Source organism: Cryptomeria japonica, chromosome 8, assembly GCF_030272615.1.
Source record: "Cryptomeria japonica chromosome 8, Sugi_1.0, whole genome shotgun sequence".
Taxonomy (NCBI): domain Eukaryota; kingdom Viridiplantae; phylum Streptophyta; class Pinopsida; order Cupressales; family Cupressaceae; genus Cryptomeria; species Cryptomeria japonica.
The window spans coordinates 716544639-716563881 of record NC_081412.1 but is presented as its reverse complement, the minus strand read 5'-3'; the positions used below and the strand labels follow the sequence as shown (position 1 = coordinate 716563881).

At 36.8% G+C, this 19243-nt stretch overlaps 1 protein-coding gene across 3 annotated transcripts in view; it reads right to left on the bottom strand.

The window, feature by feature from the left end:
* The window catches only part of LOC131071256 (protein MICRORCHIDIA 6), a 164057-nt gene that overhangs the window by 48467 nt on the left and 96347 nt on the right, over positions 1-19243 (bottom strand). For all 3 annotated transcript variants that reach the window (XM_058007013.2, XM_059210021.1, XM_058007015.2), the window contains 2 exons: positions 10609-10687; positions 10288-10419 (listed from right to left, as the gene is read on the bottom strand). In XM_058007013.2, the coding sequence (XP_057862996.1) occupies positions 10288-10419; positions 10609-10687 (211 nt within the window). The remainder of the gene's footprint in view (positions 1-10287; positions 10420-10608; positions 10688-19243) is intronic.

The window sequence follows — 19243 nt, the reverse complement described above, 5'->3', positions numbered from 1 at the left end:
ATTTATAGTGTTTTCATAGCATAGCTGATGAAGGATTTGTTGCAAATTAGAAGAAGGTTATGAAGTCGAATATTATATGAGATAAAGTCAAGTGTATATGTTATGAAGTCAAACTTATCAGGAGTCAAGAGGATTGTTAGTAATTTATGTATTGTTTCGGTCCATCTAGGTTGGTGCCTTGGCTGATCAAAGTTGGTGCTCTTTGTGAATTCGTGCTCTCTGTGAGTTGGTGCTCACTTTTGTAATTTAGGTTGGTACCCATTTGTTAATGAAAGCTACTGTGTGCTGTGTTTTTTTGCCCAAAAGAGTTTCCCATGAGAAAATTTGTGTTTGTGTCTTGATGTTTGTTCTCTCTAAGTTTTATATGGTTTCATGTTATTAAAAAGTTTTGAAATCCTGATTCACCCCCCCCCCCCCTTCTCAGTATTTTTTGTGTTCTTTTCAATTGGCATCAAAGTTTGATACCTTCGGAAATAGAGCTTAAAAGCTGATCCTGATAGCATACATAACTTCTGTTGAAAGTCTTGCTACAAACAAAGCATCCTTATTCGATGGCTCCAACTATGCATTCTGGAGTGTGAGAATGAAAGCTTATCTTATGTCCTTTGGTTTTGATGTTTGGAACAACGTAGTATCCGATTATACAATCCCTCCAAATCCTCCAACAAATGTTGATGGGAAGAGAGCTTTTGAAAGCAATGGTAAAGTCATGAATGCAATCTTATGTGGCTTATCAAAGACAAAATTTGTCAAGGTCGTGCATTGTGATACAACTTATGACATGTGGGAGAAACTTCAAAACACATATGAAGGAGATGACATGGTTAAAAAGGCCAAGCTACAGACTCATAGGATGCAGTTTGAAAGTCTCAAGATGCCGGAAGAAGAGAACATTGCTGCACATTTTTTGAAAGTTGAAGTTGTAGATTCTCTTAAGGGCCTAGGTGAAAAGGTAGAAGACAATGTTGTAGTTAAGAAAATCTTAAGATCTCTACCCATGAGATTTCATGCAAAAGCTTTAGCAATTGAAGAGATGGCTGATCTTGACAAGATGACTGTTGAAAAGCTTCATGGCATTTTAACAGCCTATGAAATGAGGTCAAATTCTGATTCATCATCCATTAGGGAGACATCTTTCAAAGCCTCGAAGAAAGAAAAAGATAAGGAACGTGAGTCTAGTGAAAGTTCTGATGGAGAATCTGATTTTGAAGAGGCACACTTTATGAGTAAGCTGAAAAAGGGTTCTAGAAAATATAAAGGCAAGTTGTCTTTTGAGTGTTTCAATTGTGGCAAGGTAGGACATTTGGCAGCCAAATGTCTATATGAGAAGAATGAGGATAGTAACTTAGAAAAGAAGTCTAAGTTCACCAAAAAAGAAATACAAGGGAAAAGAAAAGAAGACTTAGAATTTCAAAAGGAGCCTCTATTCAAAGGAGGAAAGTTGTTCATCAAATGTTAGTGATGAGGAGTCCTTAAATGATGAAAATTTGTTCATGGCCCTAGAAGAAGCTCACGTTGAAAATCAAGAAGATGAAGATTATTTTAATGGAGAAGTGGATCTTGAACAAGAGCTCATAAGTGCTCTTAGTGAAATCAAGAGGCTTAAAAAGAAAAATCTGAACTTCAAGCTGCTGCTACAAGGGAAGAAAAAAACAAAAAATTTCAAGCCTTAGAGGATGCGGAAAAATTGATAGCTGATTTAAAGATTCAAATTGAAGAAGCAAAGAAAATAGAAGAATAAATCATAAGTCAGCTCAAGCTGAAAGAAGAAAACTGTGAGAGACTTGAAGCTGAAGTTGTTTCACTTAGGAAGTTGGATAAATCTTTGACACAGCTGAATCATGAGAAGATTGATCATAAAAGTTAAATGCCCTTGGACACGATCTTAAGCTCACAAAAACAATCTAGTGATAAAGGTCGAGTTGGCCTTGATGAGGGTCACAATTCAAAGTCCACAGATGAAGAACAGCAGAAGAACAATGATAACAGCACAAAGGATTCACCTTCAAAAATCAGAAATGATACTTTCAAAAGGCCTTTCATCTCCAAGCAAGCAAATATGACCAGGTTTAACAACTCTTTCTTTTATGGTTATTGTTTATCTTGGAATTACTTTGAACACAAAGCAATCAATTGTAGAATGTTTGCAAGAAATGATTTCAGATTCATGACTAGAAATTATTTTACTTCTCCAAGAAATTACAATGTTGTATGTAATAAATGTAATACCTTTGGTCACACCACAAAAGTTTGCAAAAGTGGTATGGCAGACTTCGCTAAAAAGAACAAGAAGGTTGAGACTAAACACAAAGCAAAGGAGGCTACAAACGTTTGGAGGAAGGAGAAAGAAGCTTAGAAGAATCGTTGATTGTGCAAACAACCTTTCTTGCACAAAATGAAAAGGGCATTTTTTATGTTGACAATGGCTGCTCTAGGCATATGACTGGAGAAAAAAATAAGTTTTTGACTCTCAAAAAGACAAATGGAGGCAAGGTGAAATTTGGTGGTAACTCATCAGCAAAAGTGGCAGGTAAAGGCAAACTTGTTTTGAATGATGGTGCGACAAAAGTTGAAAATGTTTTATATGTATAAGGCTTGAAACACAATTTGTCAAGTTTAAGTCAGTTATGTGATCAAGGACATACCTTGGTTTTTTATTCAGATTGTTGTGAAACCAATAATGATGGTAAACATATTGTTGATACAAGTAGGGCAGCTAACAATCTATACATTCTTAATGATATCAAGAGTGAAAAATGTAGTTTCAGTCAACTGGATGAAACTTGGCTATGGCACAAAAGGTTGGGACACATGAAGTTTGATAGTCTTATTCAGATCAGCAAAAAGGAAACTATCAAAGATATGCCACAGCTTACTAAACCTTCAGACACGGTGTGCAAAGAGTGTCAACTTGACAAGCAAACAAAGAAGAGCTTCAAGTCAAGGGAATATTCAAGCACAAAACCTCCTGAGCTGATTCACACTGATTTGTGTGAACTGTGAACGTACAAGAACCACAAGCTTGCAAGGTGAGAATATTTAATGCTCTTAATTGATGATTTTTCACGTATGACTTGGGTTACATTTTTTAAGGAGTAATCGGAGGCACTTGAGAAGTTTAAGGCTTTTAAAGCCTTAGTTGAAAATGAGAAAGGTTTGAAAATCAAACATTTACGTTTAGACAATGAAGGAGAGTTCACATCTAATAAGTTTATAAACTTTTGTGAGAAACATGGTATAAAGAGGCAATACTCAGCTGCTAGAAGACCTCAACAAAATGGTGTTGTTGAGGAAGAATAGATTAGTTCAAGAAATTGCTCATAGCATGATGAATGAGTCTAAGGTGAAAGATTCTTTTTGGAGAGAGGCAGTCCACACTGTTGCTTATATTTAGAATAGAGGGTTGATTAGAGCAAAGCATAACAAAACACCATACGAACTATGGAAAGATAAGACTGCTTCAATTAAGTATTTTACAGCTTTTGGTAGTCCTTGCTACATTAAGAGGGATGAGGACAACCTTGGCAAATTTGATCCCAACGCTGATGAAAGTATCTTCTTAGGATATTCTTCCAAAAGTAAAGCTTATAGATGTTTTAACAAAAGATTACACAAGATTGTTGAAAGTGCTAATGTGAACGTTCATGAGAATACTAACACTTGTGATAATTTGCAAAATGGTGATGATAGCTCTCAAAGAGATGAAGTAGAAAGTGTTGTTCAACAATCTTCCTCAAATATACAAGTTGGGGCAGCAAGTGGAAATTCTGAAAATACATCTCTAAGTGTTCAGCATGAGGCAACACATGCACTTCCTGATAATGATCCTTCAAATATTCAGTTTGGGACAGTAGGTGTATCAACTGAAAATACACCTACAATTGATCAAAATAAGACCACATTCAGAAAATCCTTGAAGACTTCATCCAAATTTGTTCAAAACAATCATCCTATCAATCAGATTTTGCAAAAGGATAGACCTAGAGTTCAAGAAGAAATGTAAATTATCTTGAAGATGAAAACACCTCTTTGTCATCCATGATTGAGCTTAAGAGTTTTGAGGAGGCAGCAGAAGCCAAATATTGGGTGGCAGCCATGAAAAAGGAGCTTGATCAAATTCAAAAAAGTGAAGCTTGGTAACTTGTCCCAAGGCCCAAAGACAAGAATGTAATAGGTACAAAGTGGCTCTACAGATACAAATTGAATGAAGATGGCCAAGTGGTGAGAAACAAGGCAAGACTTGTGCAAAAAGATTATGCACAGGTAGAAGGTATTGGCTTTGATGAAACCTTTGCTCCTATTACATGTTTAGAAGCAATTATAAAGTTCTTAGCTTTTGCTTCTTTCAAAGGTTTTAAGATTTTTCAAATGGATGTTAAAGTTGCCTTTCTCAATGGTAATTTAAATGAAGAAGTGTACATAGAGCAGCCTGATGGGTTTACTCTTATCAGAAAATCAGAACCATGTTTGTAAGCTGAAAAAGGTTCTTTATGGCCTTAAACAAGCCCCAGATGCTTGGTATGACAAACTTGACAATTACCTACAACAAAAAGGATTCAGAAGAGGAATAGCGGACAGCAATCTATATGTTAAAGGAGAAGGTAATCACATGTTGATTGTTGTAGTTTATGTTGATGATTTGATTTTCAGTAGTGACTGTGAAGAGATGTGCCAAGTGTTTGCCACCAATATGAAGGAGTAGTTTGAAATGTCCATGTTGGGTGAATTGTCTTTCTTCCTTGACTTACAAATTCATCAATCAAAGAAAGGTATTTTTATCAAGCAAAGTATATTAGAGAAATGTTAGAAAGGTTTGAGATGGAGGATTGTAATCCAGTAAGCACTCCTATGGTGACAGGATGTAAATTTAGTAAAAAATGATGAGTCTTCAAATGCACATCAAACTTTGCACAGGTCTATGATAGGGAGATTGTTATATATTACAGCTACTAGACTTGATATTATGCAGGTTGTTGGTTATGTTGTTAGATTTCAAGATGCTCCCAAGGATATCCATGTTCATGCAGTTAGAAGGATCTTCAAGTATCTTAAGGGTACTATGGATTATGGGCTTTGGTATCCTAAAGGTAATGACTTTACACTTACAACTTATACTGATGTAGATTGGGGTGGTTCAATTGATGGTAGGAAGAGCACAAGTGGAGGTGCATTCTTCCTAGGTGGTTGTCTTATATCTTGGTTGAGTATAAAGAAAGCATCTACTTCTTTGTAAGCGGAATACACTACAACAATGTCTTGTTGTACACAAATTCTTTGGATGAAGCAAACATTGAGGGATATTAAGGTAGAACGTGATCATCCTATATCTATATATTGTGACAACACGAGTGCTCTTAATATTTCTAAGAATCTAGTTATGCACTCTAAGACTAAACATATTCCTATTAAGTATCATTTTCTGAGAGAACGAGTTAGGAATCAAGAGGTTAAGCCAGAATATGTTTCTACTAAACAGTATATTGCAAATTTGTTCACTAAGCCTTTGCCAAGGGATACTTTTGAATGTTTGAGGCAGAAGTTGGGAGTGATTTCACTCCATTTTTTAAATGTTTTTATAATTTAGGGGGAGTGTTGATTGTCACATTTTTTTTGCCCCATTTCAATTTTGTAGGTTTAAACCAATCATTGATGTCAAAGGGGGAGTAGTAATTCAGGGGGAGTAGTAATTCAGGGGGAGCGGCATTGTTTTGGTTTCAGGTTGAGTTGCCATCAATGACAAAGGGAGAATTTGTTGCAGTTTTTGTCATTGATGTCAAAGGTTGGTTTCTAAAAAGAGAATTAGAATGAAATATCTTTAAGCTATTGATTTTTCATCAGATTTTAGTTGACCTACTTGCTTACTTGGTTGAGCTCCTTGGGTGTTGTTGATGTGTTTTTTATGCACATGCAAACACATAATAAAATACCAAGGTATCTTATCCTCTCTTGAACAAAGTCACTCAAATGTGTTGAAGATTAGCTTAAGGATCACTTGAGACAACTCCAAGGTTCATGAATGTCGGGTCACAACATGTGGATAAGCTCAATGGTTTGATGTGATTATGCTGGAATCACAAGGGGACTTACATCGAATACTTGAATTGCTGGAACTTGATCATCTGATGTTGCAATTTTGTGATGCTTTTTATACTAAACTAGCTTGTGTTGAAAAAAAGGGCAAAAGGAAAGGGTTGAGGAATTCTATCCTAAGACCTAGAATACAGAAAAAGAGTGAATGATTCAATGGAATCCTACTGGGCGAGGTCTCACCATCAAATTGAACGATTTGACACAAGCCCAATGCAATCTTCTAAGGGATAATTCAAAGATATTCAAATCATTACCATCAAACATTGATTACCATTCAAGTTAATGTATAAACAATGGACATATAACAATTTGAAGTTAAGTTCATATCATTCCAGTTGACCACGCAAGGTACACTTACAATCAACAAGAGGCTAGTGGTATGGACTAAACGGATTCTACACAAATGCATTCAATGAATTCCTCTACTCAATCTAATCAACATGAAAACAAATGAGAAGTAAAAACCGTGGGACTTGTTGAAATAACACATTTCACCATAACTTCAATGAAAAGAGTATCTCATTTACAAGTCTTAACAACAATTCCTCCTAATCTAACTTCTACTCTATCTTCTAATCTATCTATCCTTGGACTACACACTATTCTATTTGATATCCCTAATAACTTTTACAAATGAAGAGCTTGAGCTTTATATAGAGAGCTCGTTTTACAAAGAATGGCCAGAATCAAACCTAATCAATGGCCAAGATTTTACAATGAAAACCCTAATTAGGGTTTGTTAAAACAAACTTTATTCTCGCCAATGAAATAAATGCATTTAGGTTCACTGCTAAACATGAACCAATAGGAAACAAGGGTAGGTATCTTAGAGTTTGTGCCATCATGGACGAGTCAGGTACATTGCATCTAGTCATGCTGATGTAAGACTTCTTTGATTGGTGTAGTGACTGGGATGACACTTCAACCTGCACTTTGTGGACTGGATTCATCATCATGAATGAGTATTGGATAACCTTTCTTGATACTCAACATTATCCATCTTCAACAGCGATGATGATGATCTTCTAAATTTGATTAACTCTTCTGAAACTATCCTCTTGAATATCTCGATCAAGGAGGTGCAAGGTGTAGAAGTTGACTTCCTCTTAGTTTTGGATCTTGAGACTGCCTTGGAATGAACCCTTGATGTCATAGCCACTTCTTCACTCCTTTGAAACTCTTCCTTTGTGATTCCCTTTGTGTTGTTGGTGTTATGGATCATGTCCTTGTATAAGTGAATGCTTCTTGTGTAGTCACATTCCTTGATATCCTTGCATTTGCCAATAAAGTTTTCCTCTTGGAGACATCTTCCTTGTATCTTAACCTTGATGTTGAAGTTTCCTCCTTAGGACACTTGTTCCAATCTTCCTCCAACCTAGTCCTTTTGATTTCTTTCTTCACCTCCTGCAAAATAAACAAATGAGCATCAAACACACATGATATATACCTTCTATATAACCTCCTAATTTGACATAGTCTTTGATTTTGTCTGTGTTGCAGGTTTGATGAGTGCATTTAGGGAGGAGGTTGCCCCTGAGGATAGGCAATGGAAGTCGGAGCAATGGAAATCAAATTTGATTTTAATGAGGAGCAAAGGAAGTTGAGCATCATTCCATCACCTCTTCATCAATTGATTTCTTGTACCTCATTCACTCCTTAAGTTTTATAGTCTCCTCGTGCAAAAACCATCAAATTAACCTCAATTAGTGCCTCAAAAATGAATTCACTCTCATGAAGGAGCAATGGTGGGTGATTTCGCTCCTCTTAAGGAGCAAAGGAAGTAGATTTCGCTCCAAAATGGGAGCAATGGAAATTTTTTGATACGACGCCAAATTTGTGACCTCTCACTCCATTCCATCAATTCAAAACTTAAGTTCTCTATCCTTCATGTGTGAAAATGTGTCAAAATAACCTCAAGAAGAGGCTTGGAATCAACTTTGCTCCTATCTAAGGGCAAAAGAAGAGCTTTTTGCTCTCAAAGGGAGGCGAAGGAACAAGAATTCGCTCCTAGAGAGGAGCAAAGGAAATTTTTTGATACATAGCCAAATTTTGCCTCCGCAACTCAACTCTCAATGAGGTATGATCAAATCATCAGGGTGGTGAAAGAAACACTGCAATGTTGACTAGTCTTGATATAAAGGGCTCCTCCATTCATTCACCACTTCATTTCACCCCTCACAACAAGGGCTATCCTCTAGACTTCTGGCCTCTTAACCAACTATACCTCTCCAATGCAAAGGTTAATAGCGAAAGACTTTTACTACTATCCTAGAAGGGAAAAAAAGTGGGGGTCCCCATTTGCAATGGGGCGATGTGTGAGTACATCACAACAGGTGTCAGTTTGAGCTACTTGCCTCCTAGGTTGAGTTGCACTTCAGCCAAGGTAGAGCTTATGCTCAACTTTGCCACACTTCCAATGCTGTAAGAGTTTTCTCGACTTTGAAGCACTTGAGCCAAGGCAGAGCTTATGCTCGACTTTGCCACACTTCCAATGCTGTCAGATTTTTCTGCCACTTAAACCAATTTGATCATCTTTTGAAACGATGGCAAACTCTTCTCTCCTGCACACTGACTTTGAATGTGCAAATTTTTACAAGAATTAAGCATTGAGGCACAGACCACTCGTGTTTTTGGCAATTCTTAAGCTTTTGAGGAATGTATCCTTATTCATGTTATTTTTCAAAGGTTTGGCAGGGATTTAGGGTAGTTGAGCCACCTAGAAAGTGCGCCCAGGCAGAGCTTTTGTTCATTTATGCCAAAGAAGAGAAATGCCTTGATTAAAGCCATCCTTTTATTCTTTCCCCTTTACTGATGATACCTTAGTGATAGTTCAAACATCATCATTATTCTTTTTCAGGCTCATGGTGATGTCATTATCCTGCAGAAGTCATTAGTTGAAGAATAATGACCATAACATGATAGCCTTACTAATTAACTTGGTAAAGTACAAATTGAATTGGATTGACACACAAGCAAACATCACATTGATGACAACTGAGCAAAAGTTATGTACAAGCAGTGCGCTTCATGAATTTCACGGGGTGCAACAACAATTTTCTACCTATATTCCATTTTCAATCCAAAAGTAGAGAAAGACAGCAACGAATAATGATGATTGCAAATTTCAAAATAGTAATAAAGCACCAAGATCTGGTAAAACAAATAGATGAAACATAGGTAAGCTGCACTAACATCTTTATGATACCCTCTCAGCAGCTTCAATAAAAAGTCAGTTTTAGTTCAACCATACAAATAAAATTTGAGATTGATTAATTATTTCCTACTGCCTCTTGGTAAATGGTAGTGATGAGACATGCATTGGTAAACTACCACCTAAGGCACACAGCTTATTAGCCAGCAATATTTCTGCTCTTATGAACATTATATCTGACCAAAAAATAAATAACCAAGCCAAGAAATTGTCCTACTTGCGTACAAAACTTGAATTTCTAAACTATCATTGACTTCCTCAAAACAAATCCTGAAGTTGATCATGATTCTCTTCAAATGTCATTAACTAGGTTCAAATAGTCAGGTACAATCCAAAACTAAGATTAAAGTTTTGTATTCAAACCCCTATGGTCACAACCACAAGCCCTGTTGACAAAAGTCAGGTCAGACTGGACACTGTCTGGAACAGAACCGAAGCCCGTAATGTTACCATCCAGCCATCTCTGCCTAACAGAAAATAAAATTCAAAAAATATTGCTAACTTATTTATCAGTATTTAGATCAAATGGCTCCCAAGAACATGCCACAAGATAAATCACAGTTAATATAATGTACATTACATAAAGTGCAAAGAAAAAATTATGAGATTTATCCTGAAATTTCAGTAACACAGAACTGGAGGAGAAAAAGGAAACAAACCTCACTGCTAATACCAAATAGAATACATAATAATAAAATGGATGATGATAAGGCTACAGTCCATGTCCCCACGCACTCATATTGTCTCAGAACATGTTCCTATCAAATTCTTGTTTACAATACTATAAAAGTATGAATCATGATAAATTTCTAAATGGATAATGCAGTTCGATATGAAAGACCAAGAGCTGCATAATTGTAATCTCCACATAAATAACAGCAATTTTATTACTGTAACAAGAGTAGCATATTCACACAGGCACAACCTTCAAGCACTCGCAAACTCTGTCCTGGCAAAGTTTTACAAAAACAAAATGTAAATCTTACTTGTTTGAGTAGATCAGATTCTAAGGTGTAAGGAGACCATTGCAATAGTGTTGATAAATTATGAGACCAATCCTCTGGAGTGGAACGAATCAATCCTTTCCGTTGTCCACCAAGAGGTGTTTCATAATCCACCTGTAGATGGATTCGAAAATATATCAGGGCTTCATACAAAACATTATAGCAAATAGAAACATCAAGCATAGTATATGATTGTAATCTGAAAGTGGCACATGCCACAGATTTCCAAACCCAAAGAGATAAAATCTTTGGTTCTTGAAACAAAAGAAAAGATTGTATCTTTGGATATTAAATATCAATTACCATTGGGACCACAATATCTTCATGTCCAGTTTCCCTTAAGAAGGTATATGAAAGAAGTCCAATACTTTGGGTCATAATGCTGAGATTCATAAAAACAGTAATGTTATGAAACTTACTAATACCAAAAGCACATAATATCAATCAATTATTGCATATTTCTAATGCATTCCTGGGAAGGCCATTAGCAAAGGATGAATCAGAAAATAAAACTTGAAAGCAATGCAATTATTATCTATTGAAACTGACCAAATAAAATAAACACAAGAAAACATGTTACTCAAAAGCCAAATCATCTCATTTTAGAGAGAAGAAAGGAGTTACTCCCTTGGGAAGACAAAATGTCATCCTGCGCTGCTCTCCTTTCTTCTTCTCTTGTGTTGTCCTTAAGCTTCCTTGATTTGTTTTCATGTTTTGTTGCCCTTGTTGTTTTTCTATTGAGGGTTATTTTATGTCATGGAATCTTTTTTGTTGTGTTATGCTAAAGGTTTGATAGGATTGCTTTTATTCTTGTGTTTCCTGGGCTGCTAATTGTCAATGCCCGTGTAAAGGACAGAGTGCAATGGTAATCTCTGGTACTCTCTGCAACCCCTATAAACTGTGCAAATGTGCCATACTTTTGGAGAAAAGAAAGGGTATTCAAATGAAAAGTGGAAGTAAGAAAAGAAAACTACAAGCAAGCTTTAGCATTCAATGATGGGTAGAGGTCTCTAAAGGAGTTGCTTATGAGATTGATCGAGCAACCAGAGAACTCCGAATGTCATGAAGCGAACAAGGTCCCAGCAGCTCATTAGTTGATTCCAAATGATGCCATGCACAAAGTTATTGATAACGAAGAACAGAGGTTGAAAAAAATACAAATATTCTTTGTTTGTCTGGATAGGGATGCCCTGCCTTCATAGTTTCTATATGGGGTAAGAACCCAAGGTATCACATTCGTATATGAAGAATGTTAGAAAAGGTTTGTTCTTTATATGTTTCAAGACTAAAAATATGCAGAAGAGGTTGGTAGCAAAAAGAATTGGAATATGAATGGATCAATCTTTAAAGATTTACCCGAGGATCCTATAGTTCAACTTGAAGAACTTGTGCCTTTTCCCTCCCCAAGATAGACTGATATGTGTGACATTCTTCCTTATGTCTCGTTCCTATTGTTTTAGTTGCTAAAACTTTTTGGGAGGTTATTCAAATTGAAGATACTAAATCATCATTCCTGCATATTTACGCTAGCGTAGTTATTTTCTTGGATTTGGTAAAATGAAAAATCTTGGAGGCCTAAGGTTGTACTTTATATGCTAAAAAAACAGTCATATGAAGAAGAAATGTCCACACCTAAAACCTTCAAAGAAAGCTGTCAAAGAGCGATAGGCAAGAAACAGTGAGCAAACCCAATTTGGACTCAACAAGGTCTAAAAAAGAGGACGGCGAATCATCTTTGTCTTCATGTTCTTGTTGGATCGCTGGTGTTGTCATCAATGTTCTCATGGACAAGTTTGCATGTGGTTTTCTTTTTCTTCGGAATAATAAAATCCTTATCATCCAATCGAGGCTCTGGGGCTTTAAGCAAATGCCCATACCGATGACAAATCTGACAACAAAAGGGAATATTCTCATAATCCACCACATGGTCCCAACGATCCTGTTCCACCCCAATGAAAATTTTGTTGGCAAAGGTTGGCTAAGATCCATCAACACACAGATATGTGCATAAATCATTTGTTCTAGCTGTAAGGAGACATCCACCATCATCATGTATGTGCCAAGAGCATTTCCAATCGCAGTGAAGATGGAAATATTCTAGTATTTTACAAGGAACCCAAAAAGCCTCCCCCATACAAGAGCCAAAGAAGGAGTTCCCCATCTACCTTAAATATCATGATCGGATACAAGGGTTTCATAAAAAAGGCCCGCCTTCCAAATAACCATGGCCCCCCTTGGAAGATGAATTCTCTATCTATTGCTGAAACAAAGAAAATTAGGAAGTACACCTTGGGATAAACAAAAATCTTAAACTCACCTTTTGTGTTCTAGAACTTCCTAGTCTAGTGGCTAAGGAAGGACAAAATCCAAGAAACTGAACAATCAAACCTTGACTCTCAAGTTCATTAATCCCACCTTGCACATCAATCTTTTGATGTTTGCTCACCAACAAACCATATGTGGTTTTCATGCACCCATTTTCAATTTCATGAGCATCAAGCTTGGGCATCTACGAGGACTGCTTCTAGAAAATACGATCGGCGACTAGGGTCTAGGATTGCCTCACAAAGCACCTTTAAGAGAAGGGTTAAAAGACCCTCCTTTGCCTAACTCTTGCCCAAATTGAACTCCACTCGAAGCCATCATGGAAGTTTGCAAGGAAGAATTTATATGACCTATAAATTCAAATAATGTCCAAACCCTAAGGCCCCACAATTTTGCTGAAAAAGGATCAAAAATTGCTGCATAAATTATGAAATGATCAGCCGAAAACCTAGCTAGCACCAAATACCACATTTTTGGTAAAAAGATATTAAAAGTTTAAAATCCGTCAAAAAATCTAACATGCTCAAACAACATAATCTACCTCCTGCAATTTCTATCAAAATTTGGTGCAATCTGAAACAAAATGTCATGACTTGAAGAAAACGCAAGCGAGCAATGTTATGTAGACAAACCTATGCAAATTTCCAGCAAGCAAGCCACAATTTCTACCAGAAAACACACAACGCCATGAATAATTCTAAGTTAACTAGTCCACCTCTTATTAACTTCACAATCCACCTCTCCTCTAACTTTCAAAAATATATGCCCTCCTTTGCTTTTCTGGAATCTTGTAATGTCCCCAATCTTTTATGAAGTGACTTCATTAAAATAATTGATGAAGTTGTCCGAAAATTATTTTTATTTCAAAAGGATGACTTTAACTAATTAATTTAATTAAAAATACAGTGAAAATAATAAAATAAGTCACTTTATAAATTTCTCTAGCTGTGACAAATAGTAAATTAACCTAATCTTCTAGATGTTTCATGGAATTTTTAATAAGGAAGCTGGCCGGGTGGAATAAGGCACGCTTATGGATTTGATATGATGAAATTGTGTGATAGTTTATGAGAAGTTGAGGACAGAAACCTTCAATTGATCAATAAGGGTTCAACTAAAACCTGACTCTTCCTGATAGTGGATTCGGGATAGAGTTCACAACTAGGCCAAATTTGTGAAGTCTTCCTTCAAAGACGAATTGCAATAATGAAGATATTTCAGACCTAAGGTAAAATAAAAAATATTTTATGCAAGATATTATAAGTTTCGTGGGATATATTTGGCGTGAGTTATTTTGGGATTATTATTATGACATCTGCAGAATAAATATATGTAGTCGATATAATAGAAAGCTCAAATAATTTATATCTGCTGTTAGTTTAACATTAGCGGTGATATTGGCATATTAGTGTTGATATTAATGCTTAACATGGATATTCCTTGAGTCCAATTTTTATTTAATCTCATGGGTTTTGGAGTCGCCTCTATCTGAAAACCATTTCCGCAAGCTTCCTAGCATGGCTCTTTGAACAGAATCTACTCTTGAAACTGCTGATTCATAGTAGTGCGTGAGCCTTTGGAAAATGAGACGGCATACATTCTGGGATTCGAGTGCATTATTTACAGGCGCGAGCAATACCCGTGTGATTACTTTCTTATGACGAGGAATACCTATCAGTTCGTGAGCTTTCCTTCAACCCCTTATCGAGGCACTTGCTGCAATCGGGTCTTCGTCATAGGCTCAAGTTCCCAAACATTAAGAGCATATGATCTTTATCAATGGCCCCAATTCCTCTTAGCATGCACCAAATATTTATCATTGGAAGATTTATCATTCATTGAGGACATTGAAGATAGACAGGAGCAATATTGTCTGAGGTCCATGCATAATAGATTAAAGTTTTTCTGAATAGAAGTTGTGACAGAGATTAAAGTGTTTTGCAGCTGAAGAATAAAGGAGTGGATTCAAATACTCTCTACTATCCAATATCAGAGACTTCCAACTCTGAATATTGATTATCTTCCATCGATTGTAATTTGTGCTCTTTGTAAGCTGGCACAATCTTATTTCTGCAATAAAGTTCAGAATTTACATTGTCATGAGAATTTATCCTCTGTATTTATATTCTCTGGATTTGTTCCTGAATGAAATTATTATTATTGTCAAATTCACATGAAATGCATTAAACACCCAAGCATAGCAAAATCTGAAGCTTTGAACAAAACTCAGCAACATTGGAAGTTGGATAAAGTTCAGAAAATGAAAATTTTGTGGTAAAGATACAGAGGTGTCTAGAAGGGATTCTCACACATCTCTTCGATTACACAATCCCAATACTTCAATTTTTATGTAAGTTTGAAATTATTAATTATTAAACAATGCAAAATATAACTTTTATTTGCACTAATCAATATATTGTAATGTCCCTTTTGTAAATGCCCTAGCTTTTGCCCTAAAATCACAATTCAAAGTAGCTTTCTTACCAGGGTTAGGAACATAAACTTAATCATAAAATATCTCTAATTTATTGGGGAAATTCAACCATAGGGAAGCTAGAATAAGTGACTTGATAGGGTGCCCTAGAGATCCTCTACCCTAGGCCCAAGAGCGAATATACAATCCCTCGTCCTCATGTGGCCCTTGCCATCCATATGAGGTGGTGTACCTAGTGAGGTGTCCTATAACTGTTCCCCTTCACCATATCATCCTTTTCCACTTCCTATGATTTGATTCCTTAGCATAGTGATCAACCAAGATAGAGAGTTGGAGTGTTTTTACAATAGGGTGTCCCAGAAATCCTTCCCTTCTAAAGCCCAAGGGCAACACTCCTTGTAACCCGTTCACCTCATGGGACCCCCGATTACCACCATGAGGTGGCATACTTAGAAGAGGATCCCAATGTTGTTTCCCCTCCTTGTAAGCCCTTAAAACCTCTAGCATTGCTGATTATAACATTTAATCAAAACATACAAAGAAACCTGTTGTGACGTCCTCACACATTGCTCCATTGTAAATGGGGACCCCCACTTTTTGCTTGTTAGCATAAGAGTTTTTGTTTAGTTTTTTCTTAGTTTTTGCTTGGCATTAGTTTAGTGTCCTTTAACCTTTGCCTATGAGAAGGGTTTAGTCTTCTTGGTCCTAGAAAAATGTGTTGTTCCAACCTTGAAATGAGTTAGGTTGCAATGTTTGTCCTTGAGGATGTGGTCACACCAAGAAGTCATGTTTCGAGTCTGGAAACCATGATAAGGTGTCGGGACCAAGATTTGAAGTTGTAAATGTCAAATGTTGTCATGGAGCGATAAAAAGTTGTTGAGGATGTCACATTTGCGATTTGTTCTCATAATTGTCAAAATGCAAGAAAATGTTGCAAAATTGTCAAGTGGATTTGAGATTGTTGAGTGATGGGGAACGATGAAATATTTGAGGATTCAATGTCTTGACAAAGAAGATTCCTTGTCGAGGTCGAATTTTCCAACATTGATAGGATAAGTGAGGGGAAAATGATGAAAATCCTTGTCTAAGCTTTTGGAATTCAATCCTAGGATGAAGTGTGGAATGCAAAGACAATGTATGGTTTTCCCTTAAGCAACTTCATGGGCATCCCCCTTGTCCTTGGTAACATCATAAGCCTGCCTTGCATCTTGTCCTTCTCCAATGTGGATTGGCGTCTAGCTTCACCTGTCTTTATACAACTTCAAATCTTGCTTGGCATTGTCCCTACGAGGCATGAAAACCCTAACTAGTCTTTGTCCTCATGCATCCTTAATTTGCGCTCAAGGCAAGTCCTTGAATTAGTGAGAACAACGCCCTTGATCATCATTAAATGGTCCTTGGAGCACTTCATTAGCACCCTTCAATTCATGGAACTCTCAATCTAGCACCCAGCATTGGTGGATTATCCTTACGGCACATGAAAGTGCGCTCAGCTCAATACTTGTCCATGACAACCCCAAATTCCTACCTTGGTTTTTATCCCTTTGTCTCATCGATCAGCACCCAGCTTTTAAGCTTTTAGTCCTTGCACCCCTTGCATTTCTGCCCTTCTTCCTACTCCTTCCATCATATGAAAGTGCGCTCAGCTCATTATCCTTATATCTCTCAAATCCACCTTCCATATTTCCACTTGTCTTTGCCATCACCTCATATCCACCTATCATTTTGTCCATCCCTATCAAGAAATCCCGCCTTCACCTTCTTGTCCTCAATTCACAAGGGATTGCGCCTAAGGTTTGTCCCTATCCCTGACTTAAATCTGCACTTCCAGCAGCCCTTATACCCCTCTAGATCATTGTCCTTTAGGACTCTTCAATCCCTCCTTTGAGAAAGAATCTTCAAAATTTTGAACTACAGATGTAAAAATCAGACCTAATTCTAACATGCAGAGCAAAGCAAATGCATAATCAGGTGTGAAGTTGTGTTTTGGAGGGGAGATGATCCCTATTTATATGTGTCAAAGCAATGAGTCTCCTTTGCCAGCCGACCTGATCTTGTAGAGAAAAAAAACATAAATCAAATTCATAAGGCCAACTCAGCTTTAATCCTTAGACAAGATTAATTAGCACTTAACATTGTCCTTAAGGACACCTTCAATGTACTTTGCCTTGTTCACTTGACCCCTTAAACCCGCCTAAGAAGAAACTGCCTTAGTTGGCCCACTTTGATGGGGAAATGCAAAATTTGAAGGGGCAAAACAAATGTTGCTAATGCTAGCCGACCTACTAAGCATTCAATTAATTTAACTTCAAGTAATAAAGTGTTCAAGTCAGCCCAATTGATGTGAAATGAATTCAAAGGTGTAGAATCATATAAAGCAAAGATCAAATTGCTCATTTCAAACATCAAACCAATCCAATTAAAGGCAGATAATAAGGAGCAGACCTGAGCGAGGTTAACAAGGAGACTTGAAATTATTTTTTTATCACCTACTTTGCAATTGGAGGCTAGTTTCATCAGCTTTTAGAGAGAATTCAAGACCAGACCTTGGAGCGACCCAGTGAAGGTTGATTTGGTACGATTTTTAGTACATTTTCACCATTTCAGGGCCTGATTTGAGGCAAACATAACTGAATCAGACCTGATTGAAGACAGTTTCCAGACTTGAAAGTCGTTTCCAGATTTGAATGGATTTTTGAAAACATGAACAATGATGTATTAAGAGGGTGAAGGATTACATTATTATTATATTTACATGATTCTTGATTCATGATGTTTTCCTTTCAGGTTTTCTGGCAAGGATTGAAGGCTAGGAAGGATTCACCAATGCAAAGACAAGGTCTACATTCAAAGGCAAGGACATGATTCACAATTCAATGGTGAAGTCAAGGAGACAACATCCACATATGCGAGTTGCAATGGAAGAGGACTCATCAACGTGAAAGAAGATCAAAGCAATGCAAAGGCCTTCATGACAAGAAGGATATCTCCACCACGTGAGGATGAAGAACTTCACAATTCTGGCATTACAATCTCAACAACAAGAATGCTCAAGGGAAAGGACTCTACAACCTGATGAAGGATCTAACATCACGGCTCAATGGATGAAAGGACTCTACAATGCAATAAGGAAATTAAAATCAGCATGTGCAAGAAGGTAGAAAACAGATGAACGGATGAAGATGAAAGACATTACCATTATCAATGAGGGAATTTTACAACAATCTTGAATTTCCTTCAGAAATCTAAGATCAACGTCCATATATCACACTGTAAGGAGGAGAACCACATGGAATGTATTACAACAACAAAAGAATCAATGAAGGGGACATCAGGATGCACATTGCAACATGTTCCACAACTCAAAGAACATTATACAAGGAAGTCAACTTCAAGATTCCAAGTTTGAAAGTGCAAATTCATCATGAGAAGGTGAATTCCCGAATGTCAAGATTGAAAGTGAACGTGAGCAAGGACATTGTGATAGTTTCAGAAGAGTTAAGCAAAGTTAGAAACTTGATCATCAAGATGATACAATTTGGGAATATGACTCATCACATCAAGCAATTAGAAATGTTGAGTATCAAGAGATATTGCCCAAAACACAAAGACTTCTTTGTGATGATCTACAAGATGGATATGCTAAGGTGGTGCCTAATCACATTCAACCAATCAAATAATTCAAAGTCAAGGTGTCCAAGTTCAATGTACCTAACTCATCAACAACAACACGTGGAAGGCACTAAGATCAATGTACCTAACCTCATTTTTCATTGGTCCACATTCAAGGAAGGACATGTGTCCTAAGCAATGTAATAATCTCATTTGTCAAATAGGAGTTAGTTGTAACTAACCCCAATTAGGGTTTTATTGTTAAATCTTGGTCATTGATTTCAAATCAACCAGGCCTTTGAATTGTAAATGGGACCTCTATATAAGGCTTTGACTTCTCATTTGTAAAGGTTAATACATCAATAAGTGATAGAAAATAGATTTAGAGTAGAGTAGGAGGAGGAAGCTAGAGATTGTTGCCAAGACAGTGGCGGAATTAATACATTATTTTCGTTGAAGCAAGGTGGATCATTATGTGTTGTTTCAACATTTTGCATGGTTTCTTGTTACTTCTCAAATATAGTTGAAGTTCATTGATTGTAAAAGAGAGATGTGAAGATGTTTGAT